Here is a 19,115-nt window from a genome sequence, read left to right on the forward strand (position 1 = left end):
AAAGTTCTTATTAAATTGAATAACAATTCAATTTATGTCCAAATATTATACTTTTAATTATTCTTATGCTGAATTTGGGGGCATGATGAAATATGATGGTTTTGTTTTTACATATACAATTGTACTGTTGCAGCTATCCTTCTCCCCGATCGCAGCCCGAGGAGTCCACATCAAACTTCTGTGCCTCTTGTTTGTAATCCTGCTGTGTAGCTTTGCCTTACTCTTCCTCAGTGGATATGTGGGCCTCCAGGCAGGCCCCACTATTTTTGCCTTCCTAGCTGCAGAGTGCCTTCTGTTGGGAATCAGGGCTCTGTATGTTGTTGTAAGGTATGTCTGATGAACTGACTTAAGTTCTGAGATAAGGTATAGTTCTTTCTAGATCATTCAGTAATTTATTTGATTAATGAAATGTTTTCCTAAAGTGATAATAATAATACATACAAAATTCAGAATGGAAATTACCTGGTAAATTGATTTGTAAGCTATTTAATCCATATTAAAGAATTTTTCAAATGAATTTGTACTCACTAACAGAATTGACATTTTGCCTGTAGATATGTAATCCATTTGTGGGATATGACAGTGTCCAGTGTTTGGGAGAACAAGTCTATGTACATCTACTACACAGAGCTGACCTTTGAACTGTCTGCTTTAGCTGTAGACTTTGCTCACCACCTCCACATGTTGGTAAGACTGACAGAATTTCTTATCAAAATTAATAGCCATTGCTAGTGGATATTGTGGTATTATTTATGGCATACCATTATCAAAATCATCACCATTTATATATTTATATATGATAAAGATGTATGGTATTAAAATGTCAGATACTGTGGAATCATCAAATTTCGCGGGGGCCAATTTTCGTGGATTGCTGAAATTTTAGAGGTTTGTGGGGACGTAATTCCGTGTATTATCTTATACTTATAAAAAGAAGAAATGTACTTTATAACCCTAATTTATTGATTCGTGGAGGATGTTAATTTATGAATGGGAGGTACCCACGAATTCTACGAAAATTTAGCCACCATGAAATCTAATGATTCAACAGTATATTGTGATGTACAGTAAGGTTATCTGAGAGAAACTGATACATTAAGGAGAAAATAAGATATACCATATATACTTTTCCAGAAGATTCTTTCTGAAGTGCAGATGATACTTTACATGTATATCATACTTAACTTTATCCGAGATACTGCCAACTTTATATTAAATCTAATCATTCCAAATATAAATTGATATTTTCTACTTTCAGCTGTGGGGAAATATTTTTCTGAGTATGGCTAGCCTAGTAATTTGTATGCAGCTGAGGTACTTGTTCTATGAATTTAAGAGAAGAATCAACCGCCATAAGAACTACAGAAGAGTGGTCCAGAATATGGAAGCAAGGTATATGCATTTTTTATTGTGATAAAGGTAAATTAAGTGTGTCACGAACCTGCAATTTAAGGGTTGTACAAAAGACAGTTGGAATTTTAAAAATCCATTGTTGATAGCTGGTATTTTTTTTTTGGGGGGGGGGGGGGGTGTTGGTGTTATAATTTTAAAGTACTGTGGAATTAAGCCACCATGAAATCTAATGATTCCACAGTATCAGATAATTTTTCATGTGTTCTAAAAGGCATTAAACTTTAACAAATTATACTACCGGAATGGTCCTCTTTTGAAAAAATATGATAATTGAATTAAATCTGAATTAAATCTGAGGGTTACATGAGAAATTCCACCATGTTCATGTGCAGTGGAAGTGTAAACAGAAATAATTTGTTCAGTTTTTTCGCTTACTCAATTTGGCAAATTTATATTTGATTTATGTGAATTGTTTACTCATTACTAGAACAGGTAAGATGATAGTGTACACATAGATTTTTTTTGATAGACTGAATGCTTTAATAAGTTTTAAATTAACATTATTGTTGGCAAATGATAATACTTATCATTAGGATACATTTCCCAACATTGGGAGCTGAGGATCTTGACAAGTAGAAAACCACTTTTTACCCTTTTAAGAATTTCAAGAATTCCTCCCATAAATTTTAGTTTTGTAAATAAATTCTGAACCTCATTTTTGGCTTCAATGGTCCAGAAAACTTGCTCTTTGCTTATCTTTTGGTATTTACAATAACATCATTATCAAACAACCAAACTCAATCCACTTTGTGCCGTTTGGTGCTCAAATCGACTGCAAGGAATATCCACCTGGCTCTTTTTGTAGCCTCGAGTGATCTAGAGATGGCACTGTATTCCTGGCTAAATCTCTGATTTTCATACACTATTCTAATTAAATCAAACCATTGTTTAACAAAGTTGTCAGTAAGATATGCTAGTCTTAATCCAACTAACCAGTCCATGTCACTGAATATAGATTGTCATGATATGAGTAGCGATAGAGATTTTTGTTATAAATACATGTACCGTATAAAGGCATTACAACACATTTCATGTACTTTTCAAGATTTCCTATGGCAACTAAGGAAGAACTACAGATTCACAATGATAACTGTGCTGTGTGCTGGGAAAGGATGGACTCTGCAAGAAAACTACCCTGTGGCCATTTTTTTCATAAGTATGTACTACTTAATTCTCAGTACCACCTATTTATCGCTGTAAACATATTATGTTAGACTGAGTACTTTATTTACTGGGTATGTAGTGTTTTGGCACTAAACCAAACACATGACTAAATGTGAATGCTACATGTATATATGTGTATATATGCACTATACATATTTTAAATCTAACTTAACTTACCTTGAAAAATAAATTTCCACCAGGTTACATACACTCTCATAATATACTATAATAATTTAATTCTGATTGTAACGCCTCATTTGATTGGCTAATTCATATATATCGTATAACATAACTTGACTCATCACAATAAGATGCGCGTGTGAAATGTATTAATCCGCTTGACGTTACGTTTAAATTTTGTACAAATTTACATATTTTTTATCTAATTAATGGGCCTTATTGTCTAATTTAAATAATAGAAAATTAAATTATAAGGAATAAATTAAATTTCTACCTATGTTATACGAGTATAACAAAACTTGGAACAGTTTACGCTTTTTTATAAACCGCTTGCGGTTTATAAAGCATAAACTGCCCCAAGTTATGTTATATCGTATAACACAGGTAGAAATTAAATTCATTCCTCAAGTAATATGTGGACAGTTCATGTATTTTTAAGCCCCCCTTCAAAAAAGGGAGAGCATATTGCTTTGCTGCTGTCTGTCTGTCGGTTGGTTGGTCTGTCGGTCAATCCTCCATAGTGTCTGTTCATTTTCTTTGCAGAGGTTGCACATATTGAAATTGATTTTGGTACGATCATGCAATTTTTGACAGAGTTATGCCCCTTGGACTTAGAAAAATTCCAATTACCTGCAGTTTCTATTCATTTTCTTTGCAGAAGTTGCACATATTGAAATGGAATTTAGTATACAGATTTATAAAAATAATATCTAGGTAAAGTTTGATTTTTCGTACAATTAAGTAAAAAGAGTTATGCCCACTGGACTTGGAAAAATTCTATCTATTTGCAGTTTCTGTTCATTTTCTTAGCAGAAGTTGCACATATTGAAATGAAATTTAGAATACAGATTTACAATAATAATACCTAGGTCAAATTCGATTTTTGGTACAATCGTGCAATCTTTGACAGAGTTATGCCCCTTAGACTTAGAAAAATTCCAATTATTTGCAATTTTCGTTCATTTTCTTCCTGGATGTTTCAAGGGAGGGGGGCATACTGTAAAACGAGAAAATTTGGCGCATACGTATTTTAGCGCAAACGCAAGTGCCAGTACATTAGCGCAATTATAATTTAGCGCATGCATCTTTTCTTTAAATAAGAATACAAAAAATGTTGTTGTTTGATAAACGATCACGCCCAAAATTTAGTTCTGTGTTCACTCTAGCACGTGAACACAACGACTTTGATTTCTATCTCGCATGCACGGTAAACTGTCGTTGAGAACAATACACTTACTTTTGTGTAAATCGTCAGTAGATAGATATGAAAACCTCATTTATTGGCGATGATGTGTAATTTTCGTTGGTAAACAAATTTGAGTTATCGGACTTTGAATTTAACGTGTCGACTTGGATAACACTAGAAGAGTCCCGAAACTAAAAGTGAAATCGAATGCTACATTTACCATGAGTTTCGATCACCATGAAAATCTTTTTCACGGTACTTTTACATTTAAAAAAACCCACAAAAAATAGGTATCGTCTTGTTATCTTTATATCCACTAATCAGAGGTCAAAGAAATTATGATCAATTATGTATTGTCAGCGTTAACGATCGCCGCGCTTAATCACATTTTCACCTCGAGGCGCTAAATGGAAGTGGCAGTGGGAGAAGCCCAATTTTCAAGGTGCTAATGAGAGATATTAAAAAGAAATTAAAACTGAATTAATTAATCCATGTTTAGGCACTTATACCCGATAACCTATACCGTTTACCTGTGTAATTGTTTAAACAAACAGAACCGAGAGCATCTGATATGAACACTTCTATATAGCCTTAAAATGGACTGACGTTATTGTTTTGCAACTTGAAGAAATTTAATACATATGGAAAATTGTTGGCGCACTATTAATTTTAGCGCTCATAGGCAGTTGCGCCAAAGGCGCTAAAATTTGTAGTGCGCCATATTTTCTCGTTTTACAGTAAGTGTTTCACAAACATCTCTAATCTTATTTGAATTCATTCATGTGATATTCAAAATTAATGCATGTAGCAGACAAGTAAAAATAACTCTAAAAAATTATTCATTTTGTTTATTTTTGTCTACAATATAAAACTTACTGAAGGAGTGTTGTAAGATCAGATATTTTTGTTATGTTATAAAATTTTGTTCATTGATAAAAAGTTAGCCTCCTTAATTAAGATAAATCCAGTATGCATGGTGCATGGTAAAACTAGTGAAAATCAGAAACTGCTGGCATATAACAAATAAGGGAGTCAACATTTGCATTACATGTATTTGAAATGTTAGAATAAATGTATGCAAAAATTCTAGTTTTCCTTATCTGCCTCACTCTAGGTTAGACAATGACAATACAGGTATTTGCTGAGAGTATGTTTCTTTTGTAATAAAATTACATATTTTAAAACATTTTTCATTTTTAATGGCTCAATAAATTGATGATCTCCAATTATAAGTACAATGTACACTTGTATATGATGTTTTATGAGGCTTCATTTCTGATAAAGAGTTTCAATGTTTGACCTTTAAATATTAGATTTGTTTTTTGCTCCAAACCATCAGCATCTTAGAAAATTTATACCATCTAAACAGCATCAGCAACATTTTGAATCTAATGTACTGTATAATAACCTTTAATAAGTTTTCAGCATATACCTACAAGCTTACGACAACTATGGAACCGATTATACTTTTACTCATGCAAAAACTGGCCCTGGTACCATAAAGCTTAGACGAGCTCACTTTTGATCTCTCACTTTTCCACTATATAGTCCTTTTGTAAAAATGAGACTTGGATCAAAAGTAAGCCTGTCTGAGTTATGTGACCCCTGGGCCAGATACCAGCATGGTTGCTTATCTGAGCTATGCTAGAGTTTTCTTACAACTCACGAATATCTCTTGTCTCTTGATCTGTAACTTTAATACTGTACTTTATCAATCTAATGTATGTAAAAAATAGGTGAGTTTATACATAATGCTGGTGAGACGGTAATTCTGATTGACTTTAACAATATTTCTCCCCATAAGTGATCACAGGTGTTCACATTTCAGAAATGCACTAAGTTTCCTAAATCAGCAACAGAGCTGTCAAAAGTGTCCATCATAATCAGAAAATTAATCTAGGAATAAATGCACAACTGACCTGGGAGTAGGCTTGCATATCTCACATGATACATACATGACTTGGTGGTGAAGGAGAATCTAATTTAGTGATGCGGGTTTGATACTAATAAACATACATAAGGTCGCATGAAACATGCAGGTTTGTAAGTAATTTACAACAGCAGGAGTCACTTGATAAGGTGGTATTAAATACACCTGCATATATGATAGCATAGAGACTTTTGCTATGCATTAAAATTCTGAATTGATTTAAAACATCACGATTTATCAAGGTCACAGTGTAGCTATCTGATTACAGTCAACTGATTGACTAGTGGTTCCAATTATTGGTCCGAGTAATATTGCACAATTGTTTGTCATTTCACATCAATTTGAGAATCTTCTTCATTAAAAGACATCACTAGATCCAGAGAATGACTTCAAGTTAGGTTTTGGCTTGGTGCTCAAAGCATGTTGTTACATGACCTTGTTTTACAAGGATTCTTCTGCAAGAATTTTAAATCTAATCCTGATTGCTCATGACATTTGTTACCATCTAATTTGGAATATCAAGTTTTTTTCTGCGAGGATCAACTTAGGATGAGATTGCACTGTTTGCACACGTTCATTGACCTGAAGCCTGTCTTGATTTCACATAGAACCATGTTTGATTTGTGTTAAAAAAAAAATTCCTTATATATAAGTATAGACATTTTGTAAAATGATATGAAACTATCATAATAAAAAATTTCAAAAATAAAATTTTCTAATATATTTTTTAATCTTGATGATTAAACCAAATACAAGTGTAATTCACCACAGAACTTTGAATTTAAGAGAGCTGGATGGTCATTTTTAGACCATAAAAATCACCACGAAAAGGAGAGCTTTGTATGAATATATTGGAAATACTGTTGAATCATTAGATTTTGTGGTGGCTCAATTTTTGTGGACTTCGTGGCTACCTCTCAACAATGAATATTTACATTTAGTGTATATATTTCCCCTTATATTTGCATTGAAAATCTGCAACGTTCAATTTCCTGTGAAGACTTAGTTTATTTATGCACACCGAGCACAAATATAAATGTCATCATGCATTTTGAGTATATTCATTATTGCAAGATTAAATGAAATGTTCAAAATTACATAGCAAATTTGATATGTACTTAAGAAAATTAATCATTAAATCATATCTACTTTTTGATAAAAAAAGATTTTTCTCTACAAAGTTTCTTGCACTATATTTTTAGTTGTGGAAGCAAACTAAAAAACTTGTTAATATGGCTGCTCCATGTATGTTTCAATTCCCTGACTAAGAGCGTTTATAATGGCTTTAAAGTAACAATTAATACATACATGTAAATACTTCATCCAAATAAACAACAAAACAAATATAAATTTAAGAATTGAATGCTTATTTTTAGATGTTGTTGGTTCTATAACACACCAAGACTGTGCAGACAAATTATCATACTTACCGCACTAACGCACAGTATTTTATTTTTCTGCTCGACCATGGTGTACGTATTATAGGACCGACGACATCCAAAAATGAGGATTCAAGCTTAAATTCACATTCTCCACTAATTAATAAATTAGGGTTTTAAAGTCATATTCCTTTTGTAGGTGTAAGAAAATATATGAAATTATGTCCTCACGAAACTATAAAATTTCAGCAATTAATCTATGAAATTGGCCGAATGAATTTTAACGATTCCACAGTATTAAAATTTTAGAGATATAAAGTATTGGGAGTTTTTCTTTTTCTTTACTAAATAATAAATATATCTTAAAATATTTTGGTATATCTTATGGTGAAATTGTTGACCATCCAGCCTCCCTAATACTTCAAGTGATTGTTCTCTATATTCATTAATACAACTATAGTACACAAACATGGGAACTATGATTTTTGTCACTGTATCAAGACTTTTGATTGAATCCTTTGTGGAAAATGATCAACTGAACATTCTTGAGACTTTACTTGGTCTTTATATTAACAAAAGTTACTAATAGAATTTAAAGTACACTTTTAATTATTTATTATATGTGAACAAAATGGGCATAAATTTGTTATTTATAAGCTAATATAGCTAGGAAATTCAAAACTGAACATCCTCAGAATAGTCATATAAATAATGCCTTTCATAATGTGGGTAAGGATAATCCCAGGGGTCATCGAAACCAGGATATAAGTGTGACAACCCTACATTCTCAGTGTAGTCTGATCTCCAGTATAATCTGTTTGAATTGTATCTATTGGGATAGAAATCAGATTCATCATAATGTCTTGTGGGACGGTCATTTCTCCAGGTCGGTGTTCTGTAACCTCTTGATCTCTTGGGTCTTGTATACACAGAGGAGGATTGCAGTTTCCTTTTTTTGCTAGCGGGAAGATCTGGGTTTTCTATGACTTTGGAAGATGAAATGTTTGACTTTTCAGTGTCTTTTGTGCAAGATGTTGGCAAGACTGGCACAGAGTTGATTGATTTATGTTCACTTGTAGAGTCCCTATCTGCTGAATCAATGTTTTCAGGTGATTTTGATGTTTCATTCGATTCAACAAGTGCAGATTTGTTTTCATCTTTGGTTTCTGCTGTAGAATTTGACTCAGATTTGTCATCCTTTTTCTGAATTTCAGATTGTTTCTTTGACCCAAAAGCACTTGTTTTATCTGAGATATTGATATTGCCAAATTTCTGAACTTTCTTCCTTTTGCCCAAGTCGCTTTTTTCTGGTGTCTTTATGTTGCAGTTTTCCTCTATACATGCCGCCAGCTGTTCTGCAGTGGCAGTATTCTTTTTTCTTTCTTCCAATTTCCTCTTTAATGTCTTTGGTGATGCCTTTGTCATCAATTGTCTTTGTGGAAATGATTTCATCGACCTTTTTCTATCAAGAGGTTGAATATGTGCAAATGGGCAGTTCCACCTGGTGCAACCTCTAGGAGTATCAAAAAATCTGCATGGCTTACGATGAGGCTTTATGTTCACAACTGGGACAAGATCATTATCAGTTTCAACAGACGTAGGAAGTGTTGTTTTTGGTTTACAAGTACTTTCATCCCCTTCTGATTTCGAATCTTTTTCCTGTGTTTTGTATTTTGACGACTTCTTATCTTCCTTGTTTCCACTATTTTTTGAGTTCTCATCCTTGGAAGTTTCAGGCTTCATAGGAAAAACTTTCATTTGAAATTCCTTGGTTCCAGTTTCTTTGGTTTGGCCAGTGTCAACTGAACCCTCCTCTTTAAGTCTAAGGGAGTTTGTACCAACATTTAGATGTTCTTTTTCTGACTTATCATCTGGCATTGTAATTTCCCTTGTTCTTGGTGATGTCATCTGTTGTCCTTGTGGAAGTGATTTCATTGACCTTTTTCTAACAAGTGGTGGAATATGTCTAAATGGGCAGTTCATCCTCCTGCAACCCCTAGCAGTATTAAAAAATCGGCATAGTGTACGTTGCAGAGGCTTTATTTCCACAACTTTGACGAGATCTTTTTGAGTTTCTACAGACGTATGAAGTGTTGTTTTTGGTTTACATGTACTGTCACCCCCTTCTGATTTTGAGTCTTTTTTCTGTGTCTTATGTTTTGACGACTTCTGTTCTTCCGTGTTTCCACTATTTGAGTTCTCATCCTTTGAAGTTTCAGGCTTCATAGGTGATATTATAATTGGAAATTCTTTGGTTCCTGTTACTTTGGTTTGGTCAGTATCACCTGGACCCTTTTCTAGATTTGTAAGGGAGTTTGAACAAACATCTACAGGTATTTTGTCTGACTTATTATCAGGCATAGTAACTTTGCTTTTTATTTCTTCATCCGTCTGTTCTTTGGGTTCCTTAGAAAAATTTGTCTCATCCATATTTATGGAATGTTGCTTGTTTTTAACTGAAGCAGTTTTGTATTTCAGTTTCCTTTCAAAGTAGGAATTAAACGTGTCATAGAAAGATGTATGGGTCATCATGCAGTTGTTGTTTTTGCAACCGTCTTCTGAGTTAAAATTGTTGCATATCATTTTCTGTGCCAGATTAAAAAAGAAAGCATATCCTTTCTTGTCTCTCAGTACTTCGATCTTATCAGTCTGAGGAACACTCATATTGGTTTTTGTAAGGGGATCATACAAAGGCAAAGATAGATGAAGATGACCACAAGTCCCAGGACAACCAATATTTGTGAATTTTGACATATTAAATGAATTGCAGACTTGTTCACCATCACTTGTATAGATGTGAGTCATATTTTTTAAGTTTATATCAACATAACTACTGATGATTGCAGGGTGATGGCATTCCTCCAGTGGCTTTGGAGAAGTATTGTCTTCTGTTTTTTGTAAAGGAATTTCTTGATGCTTTTCACACTTTTGATAACTTTTCCCTGATTCTTTAATATCATTTTCATCCATTTCTTCTTGTTTCTTTGATGATGAAATTGCCTTTTCTTTCTCTGCACATTGAAAAGTTGTCAAATGTTTCTTGACTTGTTTTCCACTTTCATTTTGAGAGAGGTTTGCTGATGAACTTCTGTATCTATTCCCTCTTGTTTTCTCACATTCTTTATCACTTTTCCCTGATTCTTTGATATTTATATCTACATTTCCATCCATTTCTGCTTGTTTCTTAGATGATAACATTGCTTTTTCTTCTTCTGCATATTGAGAAGTTGTCAAATTTTTCTTGTCCTGTTTTCCACTTTCATTTTGAGAAAGGTTTGCTGGTGAATTTCTGGATCTGTTTGCTCTTGTTTCCTTTGCTGCCACGATTTGGATTTTCTCTTCCTTGAGACAACTGTTCACAATCATTTCCTTTTCAACTGTATCAACTGTATCAAGACTGGTTTCATTAACACATCTATCCTTATTTCTGTCTTTCTGTTTATTTTCTTCATTCATCACAGTTTGTCTCTCAGTAGACTTCACTTCCTCAGACTTTTTATTTTCTTTTTTTCTTAATTTGCCCACAGCTTCATTTACTTGAAAATCTGGTTTAGCTAAAGTGTTAATACTATCATTATTTTCATTGAAAGAAGTTGTAGGAATCTGTATCAGGTTAGATACACAGATCACTGGGCTGTTGGCTCCTGTCTGTACATTAGTGTTTTCTTTATTGACCTTTTCTTTTCCTTTCACAGAATTAGTTTCTTGAGATTTTTTCATGGAAGTTTGTTCATTTCCTTTGCTCTTCATGTCATGTGACAAAGTTTGTGGCTTTTTGCTGCCAGACTTTGAAATTTCTCTAAAATTTTCTTCAACAGTTTTTGCTGTATAGTTCTTCCACCAAGTTGATTTTGCAGACTGGTCTATAAAGTCAGTGGGTTTGGTTTGATCTGACATATCTTTTGGGGATTGAGATCTGCATTTTGGTGAATTTTGCCTCAAGTATGATGAACCCGATTGTTGTGATGATGACCTTGACCTGCAGTATGGAGAACTAGATTTATTACAGGGAGATCTAGACTTATGAACAGGTGAGTTTGTTCTTCTGTATGGTGATCTATGTCTGTACAGAGATGATCTTGTATTTGAAGACCTAGGTCTGTTGCATGGTGATTCTGATCTTTTGTATAAAGATCTGTATCTAGGTGATTCTGACCTTTGATGCTGTGATCTGTAAGTTGGTGATCTAGATCTTTGATTTGAAGATATAAAAGGCGGTGACCTTGATCTGGATAATGGAGATCTTGACCGTCTTGCATATCTGTTTGGTGGAGTTAATGATCGGTTTCTTGGTGATCTCCTTGGTGATGGGGATCTACTCCGGTAAGAATATCCCGTCCAATAGGAATGACCATAGGAATTCCAACTATCTCTATCCCACGAAGAAGAGGACTGTGTTGGAGACATCCAAGAATCATTGTTAAATGAATAATCTCTGGAAGGATTTCTTGAATCTCTTGATCTGTTTTGGTCATATGAGCTGTTATTTCTTTCATATCCATAACCAGGGGAACTTTCTCTATATTTGTTGAAATAATTCATGGAATTTTTCTCCCTCTGGTAATCATATTTTGGATCAGTGGATCTCTCATTCCCTCTCTGAATATATTTACTTCCTACATGTGTATCAGGTTCATATTTTCTTGAGTTTGGATCCTGTTCCATTCTTCTCTTTGAATACGGCTCTGTTTGTTTGCTATCTTTTCTAGAAGAATTCTTTCTATCATCAGCCAAGTTTTCTTTGTTAGACTTTCTTGACACTGTAAGCTTGGATGTTGATTTGATTGACCTAGCTGGTGTTGCACGGACACCGATACTCTTTTTAACAATTTGGCGTGCAACAGATTGCTCTCTCGTCTGTCTGAAGGAATTTGTCCTTGTTTTCTCTTTCACAACATTGACAACACTACTAACCTCTTTGCTCTCTCTTCTAATGGGTTTGATCGAACTCTTTGGTGTTAATTTTCTGACATCACTTTTAACTTCAGGAAATTTCTTGTCATTCTCTGATTTTTCATTTGAATCAGTATGTGTTGGTACCTTTTCCCTGGTTCCATTGTTATTCATGGGTTTTTTAGCTGAGTCTATCTGTCCTTTTTTAAGAGGTTGAGGTCCAGAAGGTTTCTGAGGAAACTTGGGGAGAAAAGAGTCTGTTAGGATAACAGTTCGTTTGTTAGATGCAGGTTTTTTTATCATCGGTTTAACTTTTTCACACTGAGAGTCCATTGACGAATTGCTTTCCATTTGCTGATCTGTGTTATTCTTTTTCTGTGCTCGATTGTCCACTGGAATGCCCTCTGCTCCTGCGTTGCTGGTGCTATTTGCAGAGGTGTTTGATTCTACAGTTGTTTGTAACACTGTTGACTCATGCTCCTGTGTTTTTGATATGTACCGTATAGGAGATATTGCTGGTTTACTTCTTATGGTTTCTTTGTTCATAGCTTTATCACATGTCAATTCTGCTCCAGCTTGTTGATACACATTTTTATGAATTTCTGGCAGCTTGCTGATATTTCCAACTGTTTTTGACTTTTCAACTTCGGTTGCATGTGTGTCATTCCCGGTTTCAATGGTTGAATATTGGTTAGAGACTTCAACAGTGTCAACACTGTCTTTGTTTGTCAACTGCTTTTCCAAAGTACTTGGTTTGATAGCATCTGTGTTTTTGGAATCATTTCTCATAACTTGATCATTCATTGGTTCCTGTTTTATGTATGGAGTAATATCAAGTTGCTTTTGTTGGAAAGGCGATGCAACTGATTTTTCAACTGGAACATCATTGATTTTATCATATATTTGCTCTTGTTTTATCTGCGTTTGCAGAACTTCTTGAGTGGCGAACTCACTTTGTTGAGGGTTTGGTTCCTTAACGTCCTGAGGGCATTGATTTAAATCAGTAGAAGAATTAGGAGGGGAAACAGGTTCAGTTTTAATTGTTGTGAGGATCAATGGAATTTCTAAATGAAGAGGCTCTTGCATTGGTTTTAGTAATTCTTGCCATGTTTTTCTTGCTCCAGTTGAACTAACATGTCCTTTGTCCATCTTCTGTGCTGATGCTTCACTAGACTTCTTTTTGGTTTGTGGTGCTTCTGTTACAGGACTCTTCACTTGTTCCTTTGCAGAAGAAACTGCTTTCTCCCCAAGTTGTAAATCATCCCACAAATTTCTGCTACTGTCCTCTGTGTTGTTTACTTTATCACTACCATAGTTATTTGATTTCTTTGTTGTGGATCCCCATGGTTCAATGTCATTCAACTCCCATTCTGCTTCACATTTTAAATTTTGCAATGTCTGTGTTATTATTTCATCTGAATCTTTTGCTGAAATTTCTCCAGTTTTGTTAGCTGATTCATGCTTTTCCACATCTTTTCTTGGATTATCAGATTGTCTGCTTGCTGGTTTTATACTGTCCATGGATTTCATTTCTGAGTCTTTGTCACATGATAAGGTGTCTCTGCTTTCAACTGTTTCTAAGACATTAGAACATGTAGGTGTGGATTCAGATGTATTGTTCTCTTTCACATTTTGTGGTAAAGGGAGAAAGTTAAGAAATTTACATTTAACAGTTGTTGGACTACGGTCAGTTGAATTTTCTTTCTTTAGAGTGCCTTCATTTTTTTCCCTAATGTCTGTATCTTTGGCATCATGGACTGTATCAACAAAAGCTTCATCTTCCATTGATCTGTTTGTATAACATGTATTTTCAAACACTTGTTTGTCAGCAGTAGAGATGGAATCAGCACAGCAATCTTGATTTGAATTTTCTGCAGCAGTTAAATTGGTATTTGCATTTCCTTTCTTTGGTGATTTTTCTTGAGGGCTTATTTGCATGTTTCCTTGTGTAAAACTTGGATGCTGTTGTTTTTCTGAGCGCCTTCTGCTTCTGACAAGAATAGGTAAATCCTCATCTAATCCAGGTTTCATGACTGGGGATGTTTGGACTTGATCATTAGATTGGTTACAACTCTGATTGTCATTCATTTTGTCATCCATTTTCTCCTGCTGTTCATTTTGATATACAATGTCTTCAAGTGAAAATCTTCTTTCAGAAATGCTTGAATTCCCAAAAGTAAATGGTTTTAATGGTTCACTTAAAACATCTTTGGAATTGGATTCAGTTTTTTGCACTCTTTTGTGTTTTTTATCATCTGCTGTACCTTTCCTTATATCTTTCGATATTTTTGCTTCTCTTGGTACTTTTTGCATGTCTTTCTTCTGATTGTGTTTTTGTAAAGTGTGACTTTTACTAGACTTTTTCTCTTTCTGGGGAGTTTTGGATACAGAATCCAGTTTTGCCTCGCTAATCAATTTTGTCAAGGATACATTTGTCCTGGTTGTTTCTTTCATTTTGGATTTCAGCTCTTTTTCTTTGGATGATGAAGCATCTTTTCCCTCTTTCATTGTTAACTTATCAGCGATTGTTTGTAAGGTTTTCTCTATTCCAGGTGGATATCTGGTACTCCTTTTTGATTCTTTATTCCTATTTGAAGCACCACTGAGTGACATTGTTTCCTCTGCTAAATTAGCACTACTACTACTTGGTGGGTTTTTTGATTCAGAACTTTCCTTGTTCTTTGTAGCACTAGACTTTGAAACACCTACTTTTGACTTTGTGTGCTGTGATTTTGTAAATGATTGACTGTTTGACTGTTTTTCTTTCAGCGAGGAGTTACTTTGCTCCTTCTTGCTAATTGTTTTTGATGGATGCTTGTGTTGTGAATGTTTCCTGTCTGTTGTACATGTTTGAAGTTGACTTGTGTCTATGCCTGTTGTCTGTCTATCAGCCTTAACAAATGTATTTTGTGTTGAAGTACTGGGATGTTCAAACTTATCAGACCTATCATTTAACTTCTTATCAATATTCACATGTTGTGATCGACTACTAGAACTAGAAGACCTAGAACTACTTTGAGTGGCTGATGCCTTACACCTATGAGCTCTAGAATCAGTAACCTTAGAATGTCTAACAGTGCTCTCAAGCTTATCTCTGGAAGTCAGTGCTTTGAATGGTTTAGCACCATACTTGGTGTCTCTACATTGAGAAGAACTCTTGTACTGTTTAACACCGGGCATATCAGATGCCTTGGTGAGGGTTCTTTCACAAGTATCACTTTGAGGTCCCTTGGAATCACTAGGTCTGCGTCTTTGATGGTCTTCTGAGTGATGCACTGTGGAGTGTTTGGTTCCTGGTTGTGCTTTCTGTCTTTGATGGTGATCCTCTCTTCTTGATTGATGACCTGGAAGAAAAAGCAATCATATGTTTTACATTTTCAGTCATATTGTGTGTCAAAGACTGGGACCCCGTGGTTTTTTTCCTTAATGTAATTTACTGAATTGTTTCAAAACAGACAATATTTAAACGTATTTGCCAGGCTCTCTGATGCAAAAGACAAAAACTCTGGAATTTCTTTACAACTTTTCTATGAATCAAAGCATTAGCAAACAGTTTAAAAGCAATCTATAGCACTAAAAAGGAATCTGTAATATATCTCTTAACAGAAGGATAAAATAAGCATTTTTTAAATATGTTTTAGACAGGGATGGACAATTCTGATTAGTAAAGGTCATATTTCCTCCACAAGCAATCATGAGTGATTTCATTCCAGAGTTGTGCTTTTGTTTCCTAAATTGGCATCACAGCTGTCAAAACTTTCTATCATAATATGGGTGATGCAGGTAGTATGCATCAAACTATTTTCAAGGTTAAAAAAAACATGTGACCTTTGTGTACAATTTATCACAGCTCATTTTTTACGAGGTGGTACCAAATATACCAGTCTCACCACAGATACCAAAAAATGAAATATATATAAAATATATTGATGATCAAGGTAAGCACAGTATTTACAGTAATAAATAAAACATATCAAGGTCACTGCATAACTATATGTGTACAAAAAATAATAAATCTAAACCACAGTTCAATATATTTCATTGCATAATAGTGTTAGTTATAATCATAAAATAGGCTGTCCAGAAATAATTCTATTTTTAATGTCGCCCATGCATGAAGGTTTGAAAAAGCAAACCTCTATTTTCAATATTACCCTTTCCAGTTAAGTTTTACTTTTAGCATTTTCCAGTCTGTAATATGTATAACTATTGCACAATATGGATTATATATATGTGATAATACATTGTACATAGATTATAATTATGACTGATCAGCTAGATCATAGTACAGCTACAGTAGTCTAGTATTCACTGAATGAAAGTTCTTAGTGTTCACCCGGCAGTATAATGCTTTTACTATATGATGGGGGTTAATAACTGATTGCCACTTAACTTTCAAGTAGTTATAAGAATGATGTATTGATGTGTACCTCTGTTGCGACATGAGACCTTGACCTTTGCTAAATATTACGAACACGTCCAGTATGATTGAATTTCACCCACAGTTTTTGGATTGTTATAGATTGACAATGGAAATGACATCACACTTAATAATTACATCTTTGTCTGTTATAACATTACGAATTAATTTTGAAGCCTATAGCTAGCCCAATAATTTCATAACAGATGAGTGACACAAAATGGGCATATCTTATAGCATAACCGAAAACGGTATTGGCTGCGCAGTGTAGTAATACATAGCATGTGCTAGTGGTTTTAAAATGTTATTTTAAAGTGTAAAAAATTGGAAATAATATGAATATAAATAATAAGGAATTATTCTTTGACTATTATGAAGTGATAATTTCTGTCGGGGCGTGATCAAATCTATCATAAAGCCCTTTGGGCTTTATTGGATTTGACCTAGCCCCGATGGAAAGAAAGAAAAATTATTTCACACATTTAAAACAATGTCAGGACAAAATAAGTAGCAAATTGAAAATGAGTACAACCTAGCTGTGATATTTTGTCTGTGCTGTCGATGAGAAATTATCACTTACACAATGTTAAAAATTTCACATTATTCAATCTCGCAATTTTCAAATTATTCTTATTTTAAGGGTGAACAATAAAAAGTTTTGTTAAGTGCACATGTTACTTGAAAACTTACTGTGTTTGTATTTATTGGTATGTAAATGAATGAAAATGACTTAAATTGTTTGAAAAGTTTTTTTAAAAGCCTAAGTTTTAAAGCTTAAATTTATTCAGCCTTCCTTGCAGGTTTTACAGTGATTGAAAGAAATATAATTTATTTATAGTCCTTGTTTTTTAGAGCTATATGATGTATTGGTATGCATTTTCAGTTTCTCCAATCACACACACACATGTACCAGCATAATTGTTTCTCCAACTTTAATCATTTTTAAATCTGACCAGGATGGTGCATTAAATGGATGGCTGGTAAAGTTGTAACTGGGAAATGTTTTCTTTGTTGTATTTGTTAATGTTCTCTATTTAGTTTCACATTTCTACAGACTGATAACTACAATAACAGTCAGTCCTTGTTCAATTCCCTTGGGGCTTTGGTAATTAGTTGATAGTATGAAAAGTGGATTTTCCCACTATGCAGTCATAACACATTAGAAAAGCATTTTAGACCCATATTGTTAAGTACATGTATACTCAATCTAATTAATTGATGTATACTGACGTTTACTATAGTAAAGAGAAAATAGTTCCAAGACAGTTATAAGCTGTCTGCTTATATATTATATAATGATGACTGAATCATAACAGGTAAGTTTTTGTTAGCCTATTAATGGCACATAAAGATGGATACCAGCGTAAACATGCATGTATACACCTTGACCAAACTGCTAGGACACATACTGGTACATGTACTACGGTCATTGTCAATATTTATACTGGTCATAAATAAAAGTAATTAAATCCTCGAGATGAAATGTAGACGTACCACTATCGTCTGCTTGGTTGCAAACATGGACACAAACACCTTGTTGATGGACATCTTGTTTACGACAGATCTGGCAGGCACCACTGCCAGCATTATATCTGTTGTTTATTACTGGACCATCCTGCATGGTTCTGTTTGATGAGGCGTGTGTTTGAGGCATTTTCTCTGCAGTTCTAGCTACAGAGAAAGCATCTCTAGACACATGTTGTTCTTGAGGAATGTAGCTTGATTGTCCAATTCCAATTTGCTGTGTTCCTGAATAGTTGTTATTCGACAGTGAATTGGGCTCCTGCTGACTTGATTTCTCTGTTACGTTTTTTTGAGGAGACATATTCTGTAACATTTGAGCTAGATTTAAGAGGTTCACAAGTGTGTCCCCTATGATGTCTGCAGGGTTTTGTCCATCTTCATATTTTGGAATCTGGTTGTTTTTTTCAAAATCTTCCATCTTTTTCTAGCAGGTTCAACTCAACGTTAAGATTATAACAGTTGCTCTGAAAAATAAGCATTATGAAAATATTTATCATATATAAGAAGTGTATTTCTTTCCCGTTTACTTCATTAAATCTTAAAAATTAATTCAGACATTTATTAAAAATTTAAACATTAAAGCTTTTAGGTTCAAAGAGGTCCAGCACATTAATATTCATGTACTTTAAATTGTAACAAAATCTTAGCTGTACAGTTTTACTTATAGTTAGTTTTCAAATCGTTCAAATATTTCTCCTTTATTTGTCTCTAATAATAAATAATGCTCATCATCTAAATAAGTTTTACATGATATCAACACATTGAGAGAGAGAGAGAAACGAGAGAGAGAGAGAGAGTTTTATAATCTAATGCATTGATCAAGATGCTGATTAAAAAAATTTAGCAGATCAAACATTGTTAAACCTCATTACCTGTTTAGAAAAAAATATAATCCATCAAATACATAGATGATACTGTTACAATTTCCAGCAGTATATAGTGACCAGTGCATGAGTCATAACAACTGAGAACTGGTAGGTCAGAACTTAATTAATAGCCTGTGTTCACACAGCCAGAAATACTATA

General features: G+C 34.0%; 2 protein-coding genes across 2 annotated transcripts in view; one reads left to right on the forward strand and one right to left on the reverse strand.

Moving 5' to 3' along the window:
• The window catches only part of LOC128190590 (E3 ubiquitin-protein ligase AMFR-like), a 36,545-nt gene that overhangs the window by 4,680 nt on the left and 12,750 nt on the right, over positions 1–19,115 (forward strand). Inside the window, exons 4-7 of the mRNA XM_052862697.1 lie at positions 134–327; positions 555–687; positions 1,259–1,392; positions 2,459–2,569. Coding sequence (XP_052718657.1) covers positions 134–327; positions 555–687; positions 1,259–1,392; positions 2,459–2,569 — 572 coding nt within the window. The remainder of the gene's footprint in view (positions 1–133; positions 328–554; positions 688–1,258; positions 1,393–2,458; positions 2,570–19,115) is intronic.
• Positions 4,784–19,115, reverse strand: part of LOC128190588 (uncharacterized) — a 30,100-nt gene continuing 15,768 nt past the window's right edge. Inside the window, exons 2-3 of the mRNA XM_052862694.1 lie at positions 18,060–18,553; positions 4,784–15,489 (exon numbers count right to left, since the gene is read on the reverse strand). Of these exons, the coding sequence (XP_052718654.1) occupies positions 7,928–15,489; positions 18,060–18,507 (8,010 nt within the window). The 5' untranslated portion in view covers positions 18,508–18,553 and the 3' untranslated portion in view covers positions 4,784–7,927. The remainder of the gene's footprint in view (positions 15,490–18,059; positions 18,554–19,115) is intronic.

Source organism: Crassostrea angulata, chromosome 6 (genome assembly GCF_025612915.1).
Source record: "Crassostrea angulata isolate pt1a10 chromosome 6, ASM2561291v2, whole genome shotgun sequence".
Lineage (NCBI taxonomy): Eukaryota > Metazoa > Mollusca > Bivalvia > Ostreida > Ostreidae > Magallana > Magallana angulata.